Source organism: Propithecus coquereli, unplaced genomic scaffold, assembly GCF_000956105.1.
Source record: "Propithecus coquereli isolate 6110/MARCELLA unplaced genomic scaffold, Pcoq_1.0 Scaffold45, whole genome shotgun sequence".
In the NCBI taxonomy this organism is placed as follows: Eukaryota; Metazoa; Chordata; class Mammalia; order Primates; family Indriidae; genus Propithecus; species Propithecus coquereli.
In genome coordinates, this window is record NW_012150285.1 from 657,359 (window position 1) to 672,024 (window position 14,666).

The following is a 14,666-nucleotide window of genomic DNA, read 5'->3' on the forward strand; positions in this document are numbered from 1 at the left end:
GGTGCCTGACAGCTCTCTGCTCCTTGCATCAGCAGGTCAGCAGTGGGGGCTGGGCAGAGAGACTGAGAGCCTCGGGGTCAAGTTTCTTGCCACGGACACCTTGGAACATTGCTAGTGTTAAAGCTCTGGTGCCAGTTCTTGCTTAACTGACCTGAACTTGATACTTTAGTTTTATGTTGCCTAAAGCAGGTCTGCTAAATTGGTCTAAAAACTTAAATAAAGTATGAAGCACTCAATTTTCGGTGCAGTGGGTTCTCACTCCTTTTGATCGAGCACTTCATGGTGCATTAGAAGCTCTCATGGATCCTAGTGACTCTGAGAGGAGATTGTTTAGAAGCGTGACTACATTGTTGTTTTTTTTTTTTTTTGGTAGGAGAGGCATGGCATTTAATCCATGAAAACACCTGCTAGGTTCTGTTGACCTACATACAGTGTCCCCTTATCTTTTAATGCTTGTATTTGCCATATTCCTGATAGGAGTTTGTTTCTCTGCTAGAATACCTCTCGTAATGATGAATGTTTTACTTAAACAGTTCAACTCACTGTTAATAATGGTTATAATGTTTATTGTTTCCTATGTGCCAGGAATATGAAGGACTTTACGTATTTTATTTATTTTTATTAAAAAAATTTTTTTAGAGATGGGGTTTTGCTATGTTGCCCAGGCAGAACTCGAACTGGAGTGATCCTCCCACCTCAGCCTGCTGAGTTGCTGGGACTACAAGTGCTCGCCACCACTCTCGGCTGACTTTACATATTTTCTTAATATAATCTGACAAGAATCCCATGAATGATAGCTACTATGATTAACTTTATTTCACAGATGAGGAAACCAAAACTTTTAGAGGTAAAGTGACTTGCTCAAGTGCTGGGCAGTCCCTGGCAGGGTCGGAATTGGAACTAAGGCAGTCTGACCCTGGAGCCCAGGCTCGTGAATCTGCTTTCTTATTAATTCTGCCTATTAGATTAAAGCAATTTCAGAAGTGTTTTAGTTAAGCTGCAGGAGTAGTTCACTAGTAGGATATAATGTATGAGTTTGCCATGTTGATAGCCGTGAAGCCAAACAAACACGTCTCCAGCTCACTTTGGTATTTTATTATTTGAATGTTCTACATGCAAAGTTTTTAATGTTGAGTTTATTTATGTTTATAGGGATGCTTCCTTTGGAAATTGCACTTACAATCTCACCATCCTCGACTGTTTGCAGGGAATCAGGAAGGTAATAATTCTCCTTGTTGTAATTGACACAGTAGTTTAAAAATATGAACAAGGAATAATCTCAACATCCTTATTTGCAGTTAGAGAAGAAAGGGGAACCAGTAAGTAGAAGGTTTTCACTTCTTGAATGATGACTGATTTGTAAAATACAGATAATAGGACAAACTAGGGGGAGGGAGAGAAGGGCCTTTCATTCTCATTTAAACTAATTATGTTCTAGGAGAAATTTATCACCTCCATCTGCTGCTGTGCCTGTGACATTGCTTGTCAGCTTCATTGTTGAGCTTCATTATCAAGCTTGATCTTGGTGTGAGAAAGACAGGAAGTTATCTAAGCTCCTCTGTTAGTTGGTCCCCACCCCAGACGGACCAAATCAAAAACTCTGGAGTTGGGGCCCAGCAGTATGTTTGAACAGTCTGTCCAGGTGATTTGATGCATTGTAAGGATTGAGAACCAAATTGTAGTTATTTAGTGTATATATATGTATATATATATTTTTTTTTTTGAGAGCTTTTGGAATATGTTTTAGAAACATTAATTTACAATCTGAGAAGTCATGCAAGCTATACTGTAAATTGTAGTGAGGGCTCAAATTACATAATTCCATCTTGAACATATAGCCATGATTTGGTATTTGTCAAGAATGATGACCCATTGGCAAGGGTCACTATGGACTAGAAATATAGTACTGGTAGCAATTCTAGCTCATTTCTTTTCTTTGTTGTAATATAGAACCAATTTTGCTATGTTTTCAGTTGAGAAAATCAGTATGATAAAATATGCTACCTGTTTTATGCATGGTTGTTTCTGACTTTGATATTTCATTTTAAAATGAATTTAAACCCTCTCAAACTTTAAAATAGTTTTTTTTTCTTTTCACTTAAAAAACAATGGAAATACTCTAGCCCACCCTTGCAAATGATATTACCAAAATGTACTTCCAGTAATACCAGTTAAGAAATTTTATGGAGATATAACCCAACATATAATCCATAATTATAGCATTTAGAAAATATGCCTGAGGGGAAAAATAATTTATTTATTGTGACTGTTATTATTTTGCCATTCCTACCATCTGGTACAGGCCATTTCTTTTTAGCACTTAGAAATTCACAAAGAGTTCACACTGGAATATCCCTACCTGTTGTTATAGTAACTAGTAACTTGCTATAGATATGTACATCCTTCCTGTTGCAGAGGAAAGGTATGACTTTGTTTATAAATAAGGCCTTCTGTAAACTTATTGTTTTATCAAATGTTGGGGGTTTACTCAAATATAGATGAGATTTTAGAGGATCTGATAGATTGTTTAACAGGTCTTTAAGCAACTGAAACATTTCCTGAATGTCCATTCTCTTACATAAGGCACCATGTTCTGGCCTATTTTTATGGATATGAGTAATACCCTTCTAAGAATGTTTATAGAATATGGCCACATTTTTACCTTTTAGGGAACATAATTTTTCTGATTTTGATGTATTGAAATTATCATAAACATAGTTTATATGTTATGTGAACTACTATACACAGAGACATACACAAACACACACTTTGAAAATAAAGAGAAACAAAGAAAAGTGGATCCTTCAGAATCTATTTTTCTCACTGTTTTCTCTGGAATGGTGCATATGGATTAACTAGGTTGTTTTTTCTTTCTTTTTTAAAATGTGGAATAATTTAAATAATTTGTTCTGCTTACTCTAAGGGTTGTTTAAACCTGTGTTGTCAGAATTTAGCATCTATAAGAATCACCTAGGAAGGCATGTTAAAATGCTGATCCTGGGTTATATCCCTAGAGAATCTGATTTAATAGTTCTGGGATGGGGCCCAAGAATCTGTTTTTTTTTTTTTAATCTAAGTTACCTTAAGTGTTTCTGATGCAGATGGTCCATATTCTACGTTTTGAAAAAGCACTGTCCTCTAAAGTGTTTTCAAAGATTGATGTGCTAGAGCTTAGCTTACTAGTTTCTTTTTCTATTTTTAATGACTTGATCATGTAACTTTTAAATGTACTTGTGGTTTTGTATTCTATTGTAATCTGTATAGCTTTACCTTTTATAAAATAAAAGATAATCTTTGTCCTCTTTAAAATATTAGATCTGAGCAAGGGATAGTTTTTGAAAGTTCTAAGTCATTAGTTACGAAAGGAGTATGAAGTTTTTCTTTGTATTATTAAAAATATCAGTTCTTCCTTGTAAGAGCAGTCAGGTATACTTTTACTTTGTCAGAAAGTATCACCATGAAATAAATTCTCCCAAGGTAGAGTTTTAGGAACAAATAAGTAGCTATTAGGTAAAACTATTTGGGGGTGGGAAGAAAAAAAGAAAAGTAAAAATACCTTTTTTTTTTGTGAAATATCTCATTATGGTAAGAGGAAAATAAAACCTCCTAAAAATAACTGATTCTTCTTCTATCTGAGATGTTAATCACTATGATATATTCTCTCATAGGTATAGTTCCCAATGGGTTCTAACTGTAAATTTGCTATATTCCATTTTATATACATAATTAATTTTACATACAAAACTAATATAAATTAGAATTCAAGAGGCATCTGTTGTGGGACATATTTTCATGTCATTCTAAGTATTTATTTAGTTTCACTTCTAAGACAGTGTTAAGGCAATATTACCAGTGTTATAAGATGATTTGTAGATATGCATTAAAAAATCAAAGGTTTCAAGCTTTCTCTTCTAGGTCAATAAGGATCATTTTGTAAGTAGGAGTTCCAGAAATGTATTGTAGATGTTATCCATTTAGTGTGGAAAAGCTAATTCAAATTTTTCTTTTAGGGATTACAACATGGATTTTTTGACTTTGAGACATTTGATGTGGATGAATACGAACATTATGAGGTTTGTACTTTTAAATTTTTTACAAAACATTCCATGCTGATTAATTTCTTTTTTCCCCTTTCATGCTCAGGTATTGCAAAGTGAGTGGCTGCTAAAGAAAAGCATTCTGGAGTTTTCTATGGTTGTTAGCTTTGTCCTTTCAGCTTTGGTTATTGCCTTTGAACCAGGAGTCACCAAAATTTTAGTTTGGGAACAATCTATCTATTTATCTATCTATTCTCCTAATAAACTTTTATTGACAGTCACTTTGTACCATGAGTTTATAAGAGAAAACAATTTAAAAGTATAGTTGGGTAATTAAATTATATGTTACGTTTATTTTAAAATTCAGGTTTTATTTAAAACAAAACTGGATTTGTGCTTCATCATATTTTGACCTTATAAATTTTATTTTGAAATATGGCCGAATTACTTAATTCTAAAAGTTGGCTGAAATTTTTCCCCATGGCACCATTAGAAAGTTTTGAAGGCGTCTTCTTGCCTGCTCACTGGTACAGTTTATGCACAGGGTCTCCAAGCTAGGTGGTGCCGTAGGATTCGTTGCAGAGGACACTTTCTGAGTAGTATAAGGAGGAGTCTAGAAGCAGCTAACTTCTCCTACAAGTGAGAAGCCTGCAGAATGGAGTAGGCTCAACATTCTCTGAAAGCGAGCTCATCTGTTGGGCCTCTCCAGATGAGTAATGCAATTTATTACTATCCTTAGTGAGACAAGGGCAGCCTCACACTTTGGGCTCTAGTCCAGGATATATCTACTTGGATATCATGCTTACATGTTAAATTAACATATCTGAAAAGGAATTGATCATCTTTTACCCAAGTATGGTCTTCTGCTTTGTTTGTTAGTGGCATTGCCATCCTACTGTTCACTCAGGCTCAAGACTAGAAACATCACTTTCTTTTCCTCCCTAATCTAGTGAGCCTTTGAATTCCTGTTGCTGGTACCACAGGATACATTGTCTCTCTCCTTTCCACTCTGTTCTTGCTTCCTTTCCCCTGGCTGAGGTCTCGCATCTTCTCCCGTGGACTATATATTATAACCGTTCTCTACCTGAGCACCGTCTCCTCTCCTCCCAGGCTGTCTGGCACACACTTGACTGAATGATCTTAAAACAGAGCTCTCATCTTGTCTTGTTCTTGGCCCCCAAACTGCCTTTTGCTCCCATCACCCTGCTAAAGTGCGGATAAACTCCCTTGTCCTGGCATTCTTAGCTGTGATGACCTCCAGCCTGCTTTTCAGCCTTGTCTCCTGTTTCTTCACTGTACACACTGTGTGTTCCAGCCCCTGCAAGCTGCTTGTTCACTGTTTTCTGAATCTCTCTGTGCCCTGGCTGGGCTTGCTTTCTCCCAGATCCCCATCTCCTTTAACCTTTCCTCTCCTCCGCTTGGTGCGTGTTCAAATGCTACACAGATCGGGTCTCACCTCTCAATTCCCTCCCCCTCAATTTCATGTGTTGCAGTTTGTGCTTTCCATTTTTCTTACATCGTGGCTATCTGTGTACAAGCTTTATTCTCCTTATTAGATTACAAATTCCCTATGCATGGGATTATGACCAAATGGAAAAACATGTTCTTGGATAGAAAGTCTTAACATCATAAAACTGCTATTTTCTCCCAAAATTTCCCCCTCACTAAATTAACAAATTTAGTGCAATTTATTAACAATCACCAAAGAGTATTCTCTATTTTATACCACAAAAGCTTTTTTTTGGTGGCATTTTTAGTAGTGGCAAAAGAACCCTTTCTCCAAAAAACTAGAAACAAAGGGAATATACACTTACAAGGGAGAAGGTTGGATAACCTGTAGTATATATAAATTGTGTCATGTTATGTAGTCATTCAAAAAAATAAATTGAACTATAGCACTTGTCTTGGAATGATTTCTATAATGTATTATTGAGAAGAAAAGATACAGAAGAGTGCTTATAATCCCTTTTTAATAAAACAAATAATATTCTCATTCTATACATGTAGGTGTATGTCTGTATTATATAGCCAGATTTACTTTGAAGCTATTGAAACTTAAATTTTAGAGATTCCCCCCAATGCCTAATTTTGTGTTAGTGATTTTGTATTTTTAAAGTAGGCCCCCAAATTAGATAAGTTTTAGGGCCTTCCAAAACCTGGATCTCTGCCCCGTGTATGTGAGCACGGAGAAAAACATATGGTAAAACACTAAAGCCATTTCAGTTAAGGGAGAGATCCGGGGTGGGTGATAGAGAGGAAGGAACCAACATTACGCTAAACAGAAAAAGCTAGTTGACATTTTATTTATTCCTTCACTTCTGTCTCTCTCACCCTCTCTCTGTCTCTCTCAACTTTAATGGTGCTGCTGAGGGATAGTTGAAAAGGCTGATGAAAAACCTGAAGCAGACAATACAATTTCATTCTTGGAAAACAACCAACCAAACAAGCAAAAATCTGGAAGAATGTGGTCCTACGTTCACCTGAATTGACAATGATAACGACCCAGGTGTCAAGAGGGAACAGTCAATTCTGATGAACGTTTGGAAAGTTTTCTGTCAGCTCCTTTTTGAGAATGATTTATCTATTCTATTACAAAGCCTATAGAATAGAAATCTGCAGTAAGAGTGTGATTGGCAGTTGGTAGACATTTCATAAATGTTTGCTTACGAAATAAACGAATAAATAAAGGAACTCTTTTCTGAAAGTCCAGGAGTCCAGTCATTTGCTGTCATAACTTCTCTGCTGTTGGCCTTGGTCTAGTGAGTCTGGACATTTGGTGGGCTTGTGGAATAGCTGAATTCATACATTTCATTAGCTCCAACAAAGTCGGTATTCCAAGGAAGGTATTGTAGCTTTCAAAGTAAAATTTGATTGTTGACAGCAGTTGGTGAGAATGCAAGCCTTAGGTGATTAGGGGATGTTCAGGATGCTGCTTTTCAAAGGTACTTTTTTACTAAATACACTTAATATATAATATGGCTCAAGGAAAAGCCTAAACCAATAAGATTGCATCTGTATGTGAAATTAAAGGGAACCTTATGGTAAGAAGGCTACTTATAAATGCTACTAATGATGAGGTCAGCAGAACATGGGAAATGCTTGTATAAAGTCTATAGATAAACCTCTGCTCATTCTGCAAAAGGTTCTATCTGTCCTCCTCCTGGAATTCCAGGGCCTAAAGCAGCACTGTTCAATAGAAATATGAGAGTCTCATATATATATCTGAAATACTCTAGTAGCCACATTTAGAAAAACTAAAAAGGAATGATGAAATTAATATTAATAATATATTTTACTTAATACAATATATCTAAAATGTCATTTCAACATGTAATCAATGTAAAAATTATTAGTGAGGTATTTTACACTTTTTTTCCCCTCTAAATTTAGCCTTTGAAACCCAGTGTGTAGTTTATACTACGGCATAGCTTAATTTGGACTAGCCACTTTTCAAGACATAGTAGCCACATGTAGCCAGAGTACAGATACTGGAAGAATCAATGTACAATGTACCAATGTCCATCAGAGTGACATGAAGCCTAGGAGAGGCAGAACAGGTTACATATCCTTGCTTCATATGATATAATTGTTCACACAAGGGTTAATTTCAAGGCCCTGTCATATTTAGAAGGCTTGGGGTGAGACCTCAGGCTCTTGCTTTATTTTCATGTAACTTGCAAATGGCCTATTAAGTTTTGATAAACAACACCAGGCCTTGGCTTCCATCTTACAGAAAAATCTTCCAAAATGTGTCTTCCGGTCCTTTGCCAAGCTGTTGTGGAACTGTGCAGTTCCTCACATTTGCACTTACCAAACAGATATAATTCTGGCAGCTATGCTGGGAAGGTTCAGAAAAGTAATTACAAGGTAGTGGTCCAAAAGCTTCCTCTTGGAATCAGTGTGAAAACATTTGTATTTTCCCAAGAGATTTCTTAAGGAATTCTCAAAGAATCTGAAAACTAAGAAAACAGCCACTCCTTTGAAATTTAGCCATTGATCAGTTCAGTTCAGAAGACTAAAAATAGGCCTTTTGTCCTAGGGAGAAATAATGAAGGTGAAAGAGCTTGAACATTCAATTAAATTATGTACCTATGGATATGTGGGAACTGTACGCTCTCCAGTAATAAAGTTTAGTGGTTAACGCTAGGGTAGGGTGATATTATCCTTGAAAGACCTTGAAGTAGCACCCATATATAGAGTTTGCCTTTAGTCAACTTTTTTTCCTATTTTTGGCAGGATAACTGTCCTTACCAAACAATACCTTGCCTGAACACCAGTGATCATTAATGGTGCTACTCTGAAGCAGTCATTATTCATCAGAGACAATTTGAAGTTGTGTCTTTAGTTGTCCCTGAGAGGCTTTCCACTGTTTGTCAGAAGGCTTTCCATTTTCGCTGATGTCCCTATGTTGCCATACACAGACGAACTCACAGAGAACCCCGGAGGGAGTGTTACTCTGTAGCAGTACCTGTTCTTAGTTTGGGGTAGGGGAAGAAATGCAGAGAAATGGCGCTTCAGTGGCAGCATTTGGGGGTGCCTCATCACTGTGGCTTGCATTTGTTACTCCATTCAAAACTTGGCCCCAGCAATTTCAAGGCGCTGCCTTAAATACCCTTTTGGGGATTAGGTGGAGCTTAAAGTTCAAAAACTACTTCAAAACCGAGAAATTACTTTGACTTCTTTTCTCTGAGCTACTTTCTATCTGCCATTATCTTCTTCCCCCAATAAAGCATACCTTTTTTGTGGGAAGGGAAACCCCCAGCTTTCTGTGAGGTAGTTTTGTCAGTATGAAGAATATCAAGCCGTTATTGCCTTGACCCTGTGCTTTTACACACTGCCAGACCTGGGCCACTTCATTACCATAGCCTTCTCGATGGGAGTAAGAGCCGCACTTGGCGACCACTTGCCCGATGACAGCACCAGTTACTGACTGCTTGAGAGTGGAGTTACTGCACAAGGCTTCCTTTTGCTTCTTTCTTCATGGTGCCAAGAGAAAATGATAATATTTACTCAGTACCCTGTGATTACAGCTCATAGCTGTTGGCGACTGGCCTGGGGATTCTGGCTACCCACATCCCTTCCCAGGCAACTCCATCTGGTCACGCTGGTTGGGAAGCTTTGTTTTACAGAAATAATGGTGCACAGATGAACATTTGTTATATGAGTCAAGAAGCCACATTACACTCCTTATGGCCTCACTCTTACAACTTTTCAGTTCATTTATTGAACAGACATTAAGTGCCTCCTATTTGCTCAGTGTATTTGCTAGGTCCAATTTTTTTTTTTCCAGGAGGCTGCTAGTCATTTCATCTCTCTGTATGTAGGGTTGGAGCCTTTGCTCTTGTCACCTGATACCATAGAATCCATATATTCTTGTGGCTCATTCTGCAGAAGTTATCATGCTTGACTCTTGCCACAAGCCCCATTTTCATGTTTTATCACATTAACTGTCTACACAGAATTTCTCACTGATCCATGACAGGCTGAATGTGGAATATTCTGCTCCTCAGACATTGTAGCAATTCACAGGTCATCATTATTGCTATCTTCACCTAAAGGATGCTCTTTTGGAAAAGAGCATTTCTGTTCTAGAAGGTGATTTCCCATGATTATAGCCCACATTACATGCACATTACAATGCAGCCCATCTGGGAACTGTTTGTGAGAAAGCATTGGTCCGTTCTGGATCCCTGGGATTGGATCTTTCTTGAATCTTGGGCCTCTTTGATCAAGTCTTCACATTACTATCAGAGTGTAGGTTTTAAAAATTAAGTCTGATTATATCACTCCCGTTTTAAGTCCCTCATGGGCTCCACTAAAAGTGTGGAGGAAATGCAGACTCCTTACTGTAGCTCAAAAGGCCTTCTTGATGTGGGCTTGCCCCTCCTCTCCACTCTTGGCCTTTCCCACTTCCTCCTCATACCTGCACCCATGCAGCTTCCTGGATGGTGGTGCGTCTTCATGCTTTTGTGTCTGTGGACATGTTTTTGCTCCCTCCTGCTCGTGAGCTCCTCTTTCTGGTCCACTGTGTTTACACGGCTGACAGTCATCAGTTCTATGGAAGCTGTTCTCATGCAGCCTTCAATGATACTCTCTTTGCACATCTGTGTCTTCCCTGTAATCTGTGGGTACTTTCAGGCAGGAGCTGCGTCTTACTCCTCTTTGTTTGAATAAGTAACCTAGTAGCACGGTACATTCATAATGGGCATTAAATGTTTTGGAATGAAAGAACTAGAGAGAATGAATACTGAAAACAATAGTATAGCACATTTCAAGATATTTCATGTGATCTGTTTTCAGTGGAAAGTGACTATGACTAAGATGTTAATTAAGAATCCATTCTGATTTTGCTTAGTCACCTGATACCACCTGTTCCCCAGGGGACAAATTTACATGGCAGACAACTTCTTGAAACGACATTTCTTCCTTTCATCACCAGCCAGTCCATGCTGCAAGAGTGAGGTTTTTCTTAAATCAGTTATTTGCAACATGGATTGCTAGATATGTAATCTAAGGCTAGGTCTGCATGTATCATTAATTTAGTTGAATGTATGCCTGGGACTGTCTCCAGGTTGCCTATATTGTCCTTCATTGCATAAGTAAACTGTCAGACTGACCAGGTGGTATAGACTCCTGACCATTGCCCTTCAGCATTACCTTTAGAACCAGTAATGTTTATTAGGCTTCCCATCTCTCGACCAGTCAGTCACCTCAGGTCAACAGTAGGGGCTGATTATGTTGAATGCCCAAGGTATGATGTTTCAAGGTGTTGCTTTGGATTAGAATTTGTATAGCGGATTATTAATAGAATGTAATCTGGATGCTGCTTGGTCTGCCTTCTTTTTCATGGATTATGGAACTGGAAAAATGAGAATTCTTGCTATAGGATTTGGGTCATGCAAGCCCCAGAATGCAAGTGTGTGGGCATGCCCTCACCACTGGGAACAGTTACGGAGGTGTGCCTCCCATGATGATTGGACTATTGGAAGAATTCCCCTGGAGCCATCCTGTAGAATTGATTACACCACTCAAAGGCCACAAGTTTAAGGAAACAAAATTACTTCCTGGCCACTGTGACTGCAAGAGTGGAGGGACCCACAGTGTTCCCACAACTACAAACACATTCTGTCCATTGCTGGTTCACAGATCTTGTTGGTTAAGTCTATACAACGTTTTGAGGTCCACCCTGTCCTAAGCAATTCCCCATGAGTTTTTTCTTCCTCTTTAATTATTGTTTGGTCTCTGTTTCTTCTTTTATTTCCAAACTTCCTTAGTCTTGAGTCTAATTATGGTCTGATCTCTACTGAAACTGATCCTGCTAACACAGGAATTAGCAAAACCAAGTGACTGTGCTTGGTCTTCTTCCTACTTGATTTGCTCTGTGGCCACTCTCTGATTTGCTTTCCTTCCCTAACTCATAAGACACTGTCTCTTGCATTTCTCCTCCCTCCATGTCTGGACATCTTTCTCAATATCCCCCATAAGTCCTTTCTCCTCCTTTGCTCACCCTGATATGCTGCTGTTCTCAAGGGCCTCATGATTTCTGGTTATACACACTTTCCATGATTGAGTGCACCTGTTTCCAAGTTTCAGTAACCATGTATGTGCTGCTGAACCCAAATCATTGTGTCTTTAGCCCTGGAGTACTATCTACAAATGTGTACTGTGTTTTTGCTCCCTGCTATTGTATCAGCACAGGTATTCACTGGTCTGGATTGTCAGACTAGTCCCCTAAATGTTCACCCTCCCCCAGGCCCCCCCGCCCCCGTGCCCGCAGCTATTGCTGCAGAGCTGAAGCAGTCATCCACGTGAGACCCTCCTCTTTCCCTCCACCACACTGTTTCTTTCAAAAGCAAATCTAAATTAATATCTAGAGTTTGATTATGATGTGACGTCAAATAGCGTGTCAATTTAATTTAAACCAAATAATTCAAAGATGTACATTATAAGCTCATAAAGTACCAACCCTTACAGCATATTTGCATTTATGTAACACAGCTATACTGTCAACACTTATTGTTTTAGAAGTTAGGGAAATATAAAGGAGGCACTTTTAAAATCAATTAAAAAAAGACATTGTTGTTCCATCTTAAAATGTCATAATAGTCTTTGTGCCCCCATTATACTTCTTATGGACTTCTATTGTAGCACTTAAAGTTTAATGCAACTTTTTCTTTAATGAGCAAAATGGAGATGATAACACCTACCTCATAGGGTTGCTGTGAGGACTAAACGAATTGCATGGACTAGAGTAGTGCCTAGCACAGAGTCAGTGGTGTACATGAATTTGCCGCCATCATTATTACCATTGTTTGTCCTTCCCGCTTACCTTTGGACTCCTTAAAAGCACAGAGAGAATACTTTTTATTATTTTGTGTGCAACAGCAAGTTGTAGTCCTTGATATATAAAAAAATGCCCAGCAAATGTTTGAATGAATGTTGAATTGAGCTTCAAAATTGTTTCTCCATGTAGTCTTGGAAAACATATCTGTTGATAAAGGAAATCAGTCTTACAATTGTCAACCTCAAAGACTATCTTTTCTGTCTTATCTGTAGGTATATTACAATGGTAAGAAGGACAAATATTTTTCATTGTTTGGACTGAAATATATATTTGTGACCATTATAATAGAGACATATATTTCTTAGAAGTTATAAAAATTCATGCTTTCAAGTCAAATTATACTTTAAATGCAACAGGAGAATTATCTATTCAAAACAAATCTAGTAAATCTTTTGTAGACTGAAGAATCCTATGGTAAAGTGAATAATAGCACCTAAAATATTTTCAGGAATTCAGATTTTTTATTTCAGGCTTTTCCTATAGTGAAGAACATTTATAGTTGTTCTACATGGTATTTGGTGAGTAGTAGGCTTTGGATCAGCAGAGGTTAAATCATACTCTCTTACCTCATCCTTGCTTAGGTATTTGTTTACCGAGTGTGGTAGGGTTGGAAAGTACCTGAAGTTGCTGTCTCATCTAGATTTCTTTGATATGTGTGTGTGTGTGTGTGTGTGTGTGTGTGTTGAATTAGAAAAACCAATTTGTGTCATGTAAAGTATTTTATTATTGATAAATATTGACATTTGTATTAGTAACTAGAAAGAAGGCATAGATATTAATTTTGGAAGATTACCAAAGTAAGCTTATGTTATATTAGGTCAGTTAAAAGCTGTAACTTTTCTTAGTTTTTTCAGATTTAGATCTAAGGCCTAAATCTCTTTGTTTGTTCCATCAGCCTTATCCAAGCTGCTGAATATAGCCCAGTGTTATCTAATGTTTATCATTTTGGGTACGAAGATTGCAAACATATCATTTTGGTTCTGAGTAAATATATTTTAGTGAGTCCCTTGTGTCTCTGAACATGATTGGTTATAAAAAGTTACTGTTTAACCAAACAGATGTCTATAATCCAGGTAAACAGATACCCCACAGTATATTTATCTAGCCTACTTGGTGGTCAAGAATACAGAAATAGTGAACATGGAAACCTGTTTTCTTTTACTGTTCATAAAGAATTGGTTTTAGTCTTCATGATTACAGTATACCTATGTTCTTGAATCTTTAAATAGTATTTTAAGCTTAAGAATTACTCATGAGGGGAATATTGGATCATTAATTTGAGACTTTTATTTAAACAAGAAAATGTTTAATTGCCATAAAGAATTATATTTTGGTTTTATATTCAAATTGTTAAAAATAGCTATGCTCCAGGTTTAATTTGGCATATTCACTCATAAAACTCATAGTGTCTCTAAGATTTTACTTAGGGCATTTTGGAGATACTATGTTTGTTACAATTAGATTGATACAATTAGACATTTATAAGTTGTCATGTAAAGTTTCATTTATAACTTTTTAGAACTAGAAAGAAGTATCTGCATTTTAAAAATGAAAATTATACAGCCAAGTTTTGATTTTCACAGAAGTGGTAACAGGTTATATAAATAATTAGTGACCCCAGATTTCCTTGATGGCATTATTATAACTTATTTAACAAACATTTATTGAGCTCTTACAGTAGAGTGCAGACCCTATATTTGGCTCAGATTCCTACCGTTGTGGTCCTTGAGCTGTCGTGGGTGGGAGAGAGCTTTTTGTATGGAGAGCCAGGGATGGCCCTGTGAAGGGGACTGTGTCGCGCCCCTGCCCTGAGGATGGAGATGAGGAGGTTGAGGGTGGCGGTGAGTGGGTGACTGGTGGTGGTAAAGAAGGCATAAGTGAAGAGGTGATACAAATATTTTGTGATACATTGCACAGGTGTCTCCCAATTACCTGCAAAATCTTGGGTACCCTGAGCCCTGACCCCCTGTCCCATGGGTTCAGGCACATGGGGAAGGGAAGAAAGTGGAGAAGACGCTGGAGCTGTGGCAGGGTGCTTGGCCCCTTTCTGGGTCTGGATTCAGGCCTTTTCTGAGGGTCCCTTAGCATGTATAGACTAGAGGCTGACAACTGGCGATCAAAGTCAGCCCACAGTTGTGTTTTATTTGGTTTCAGAGTATTTAAAATCCTATAAATATATATATATATATTTTTTTTTTTTTTTTGAGACAGAGTCTCGCTCTGTTGCCCGGGCTAGAGTGCCATGGCGTCAGCCTAGCTCACAGCAACCTCAAACTCCTGGGCTC

At 37.8% G+C, this 14,666-nt stretch overlaps 1 protein-coding gene across 2 annotated transcripts in view; it reads left to right on the forward strand.

Annotated features, from left to right (window-relative positions):
* Nucleotides 1–14,666, forward strand: part of CDC14A (cell division cycle 14A) — a 160,804-nt gene that overhangs the window by 76,810 nt on the left and 69,328 nt on the right. For both annotated transcript variants that reach the window (XM_012654860.1, XM_012654859.1), the window contains exons 6-7: nt 1,153–1,219; nt 4,011–4,073. In XM_012654860.1, coding sequence (XP_012510314.1) covers nt 1,153–1,219; nt 4,011–4,073 — 130 coding nt within the window. The remainder of the gene's footprint in view (nt 1–1,152; nt 1,220–4,010; nt 4,074–14,666) is intronic.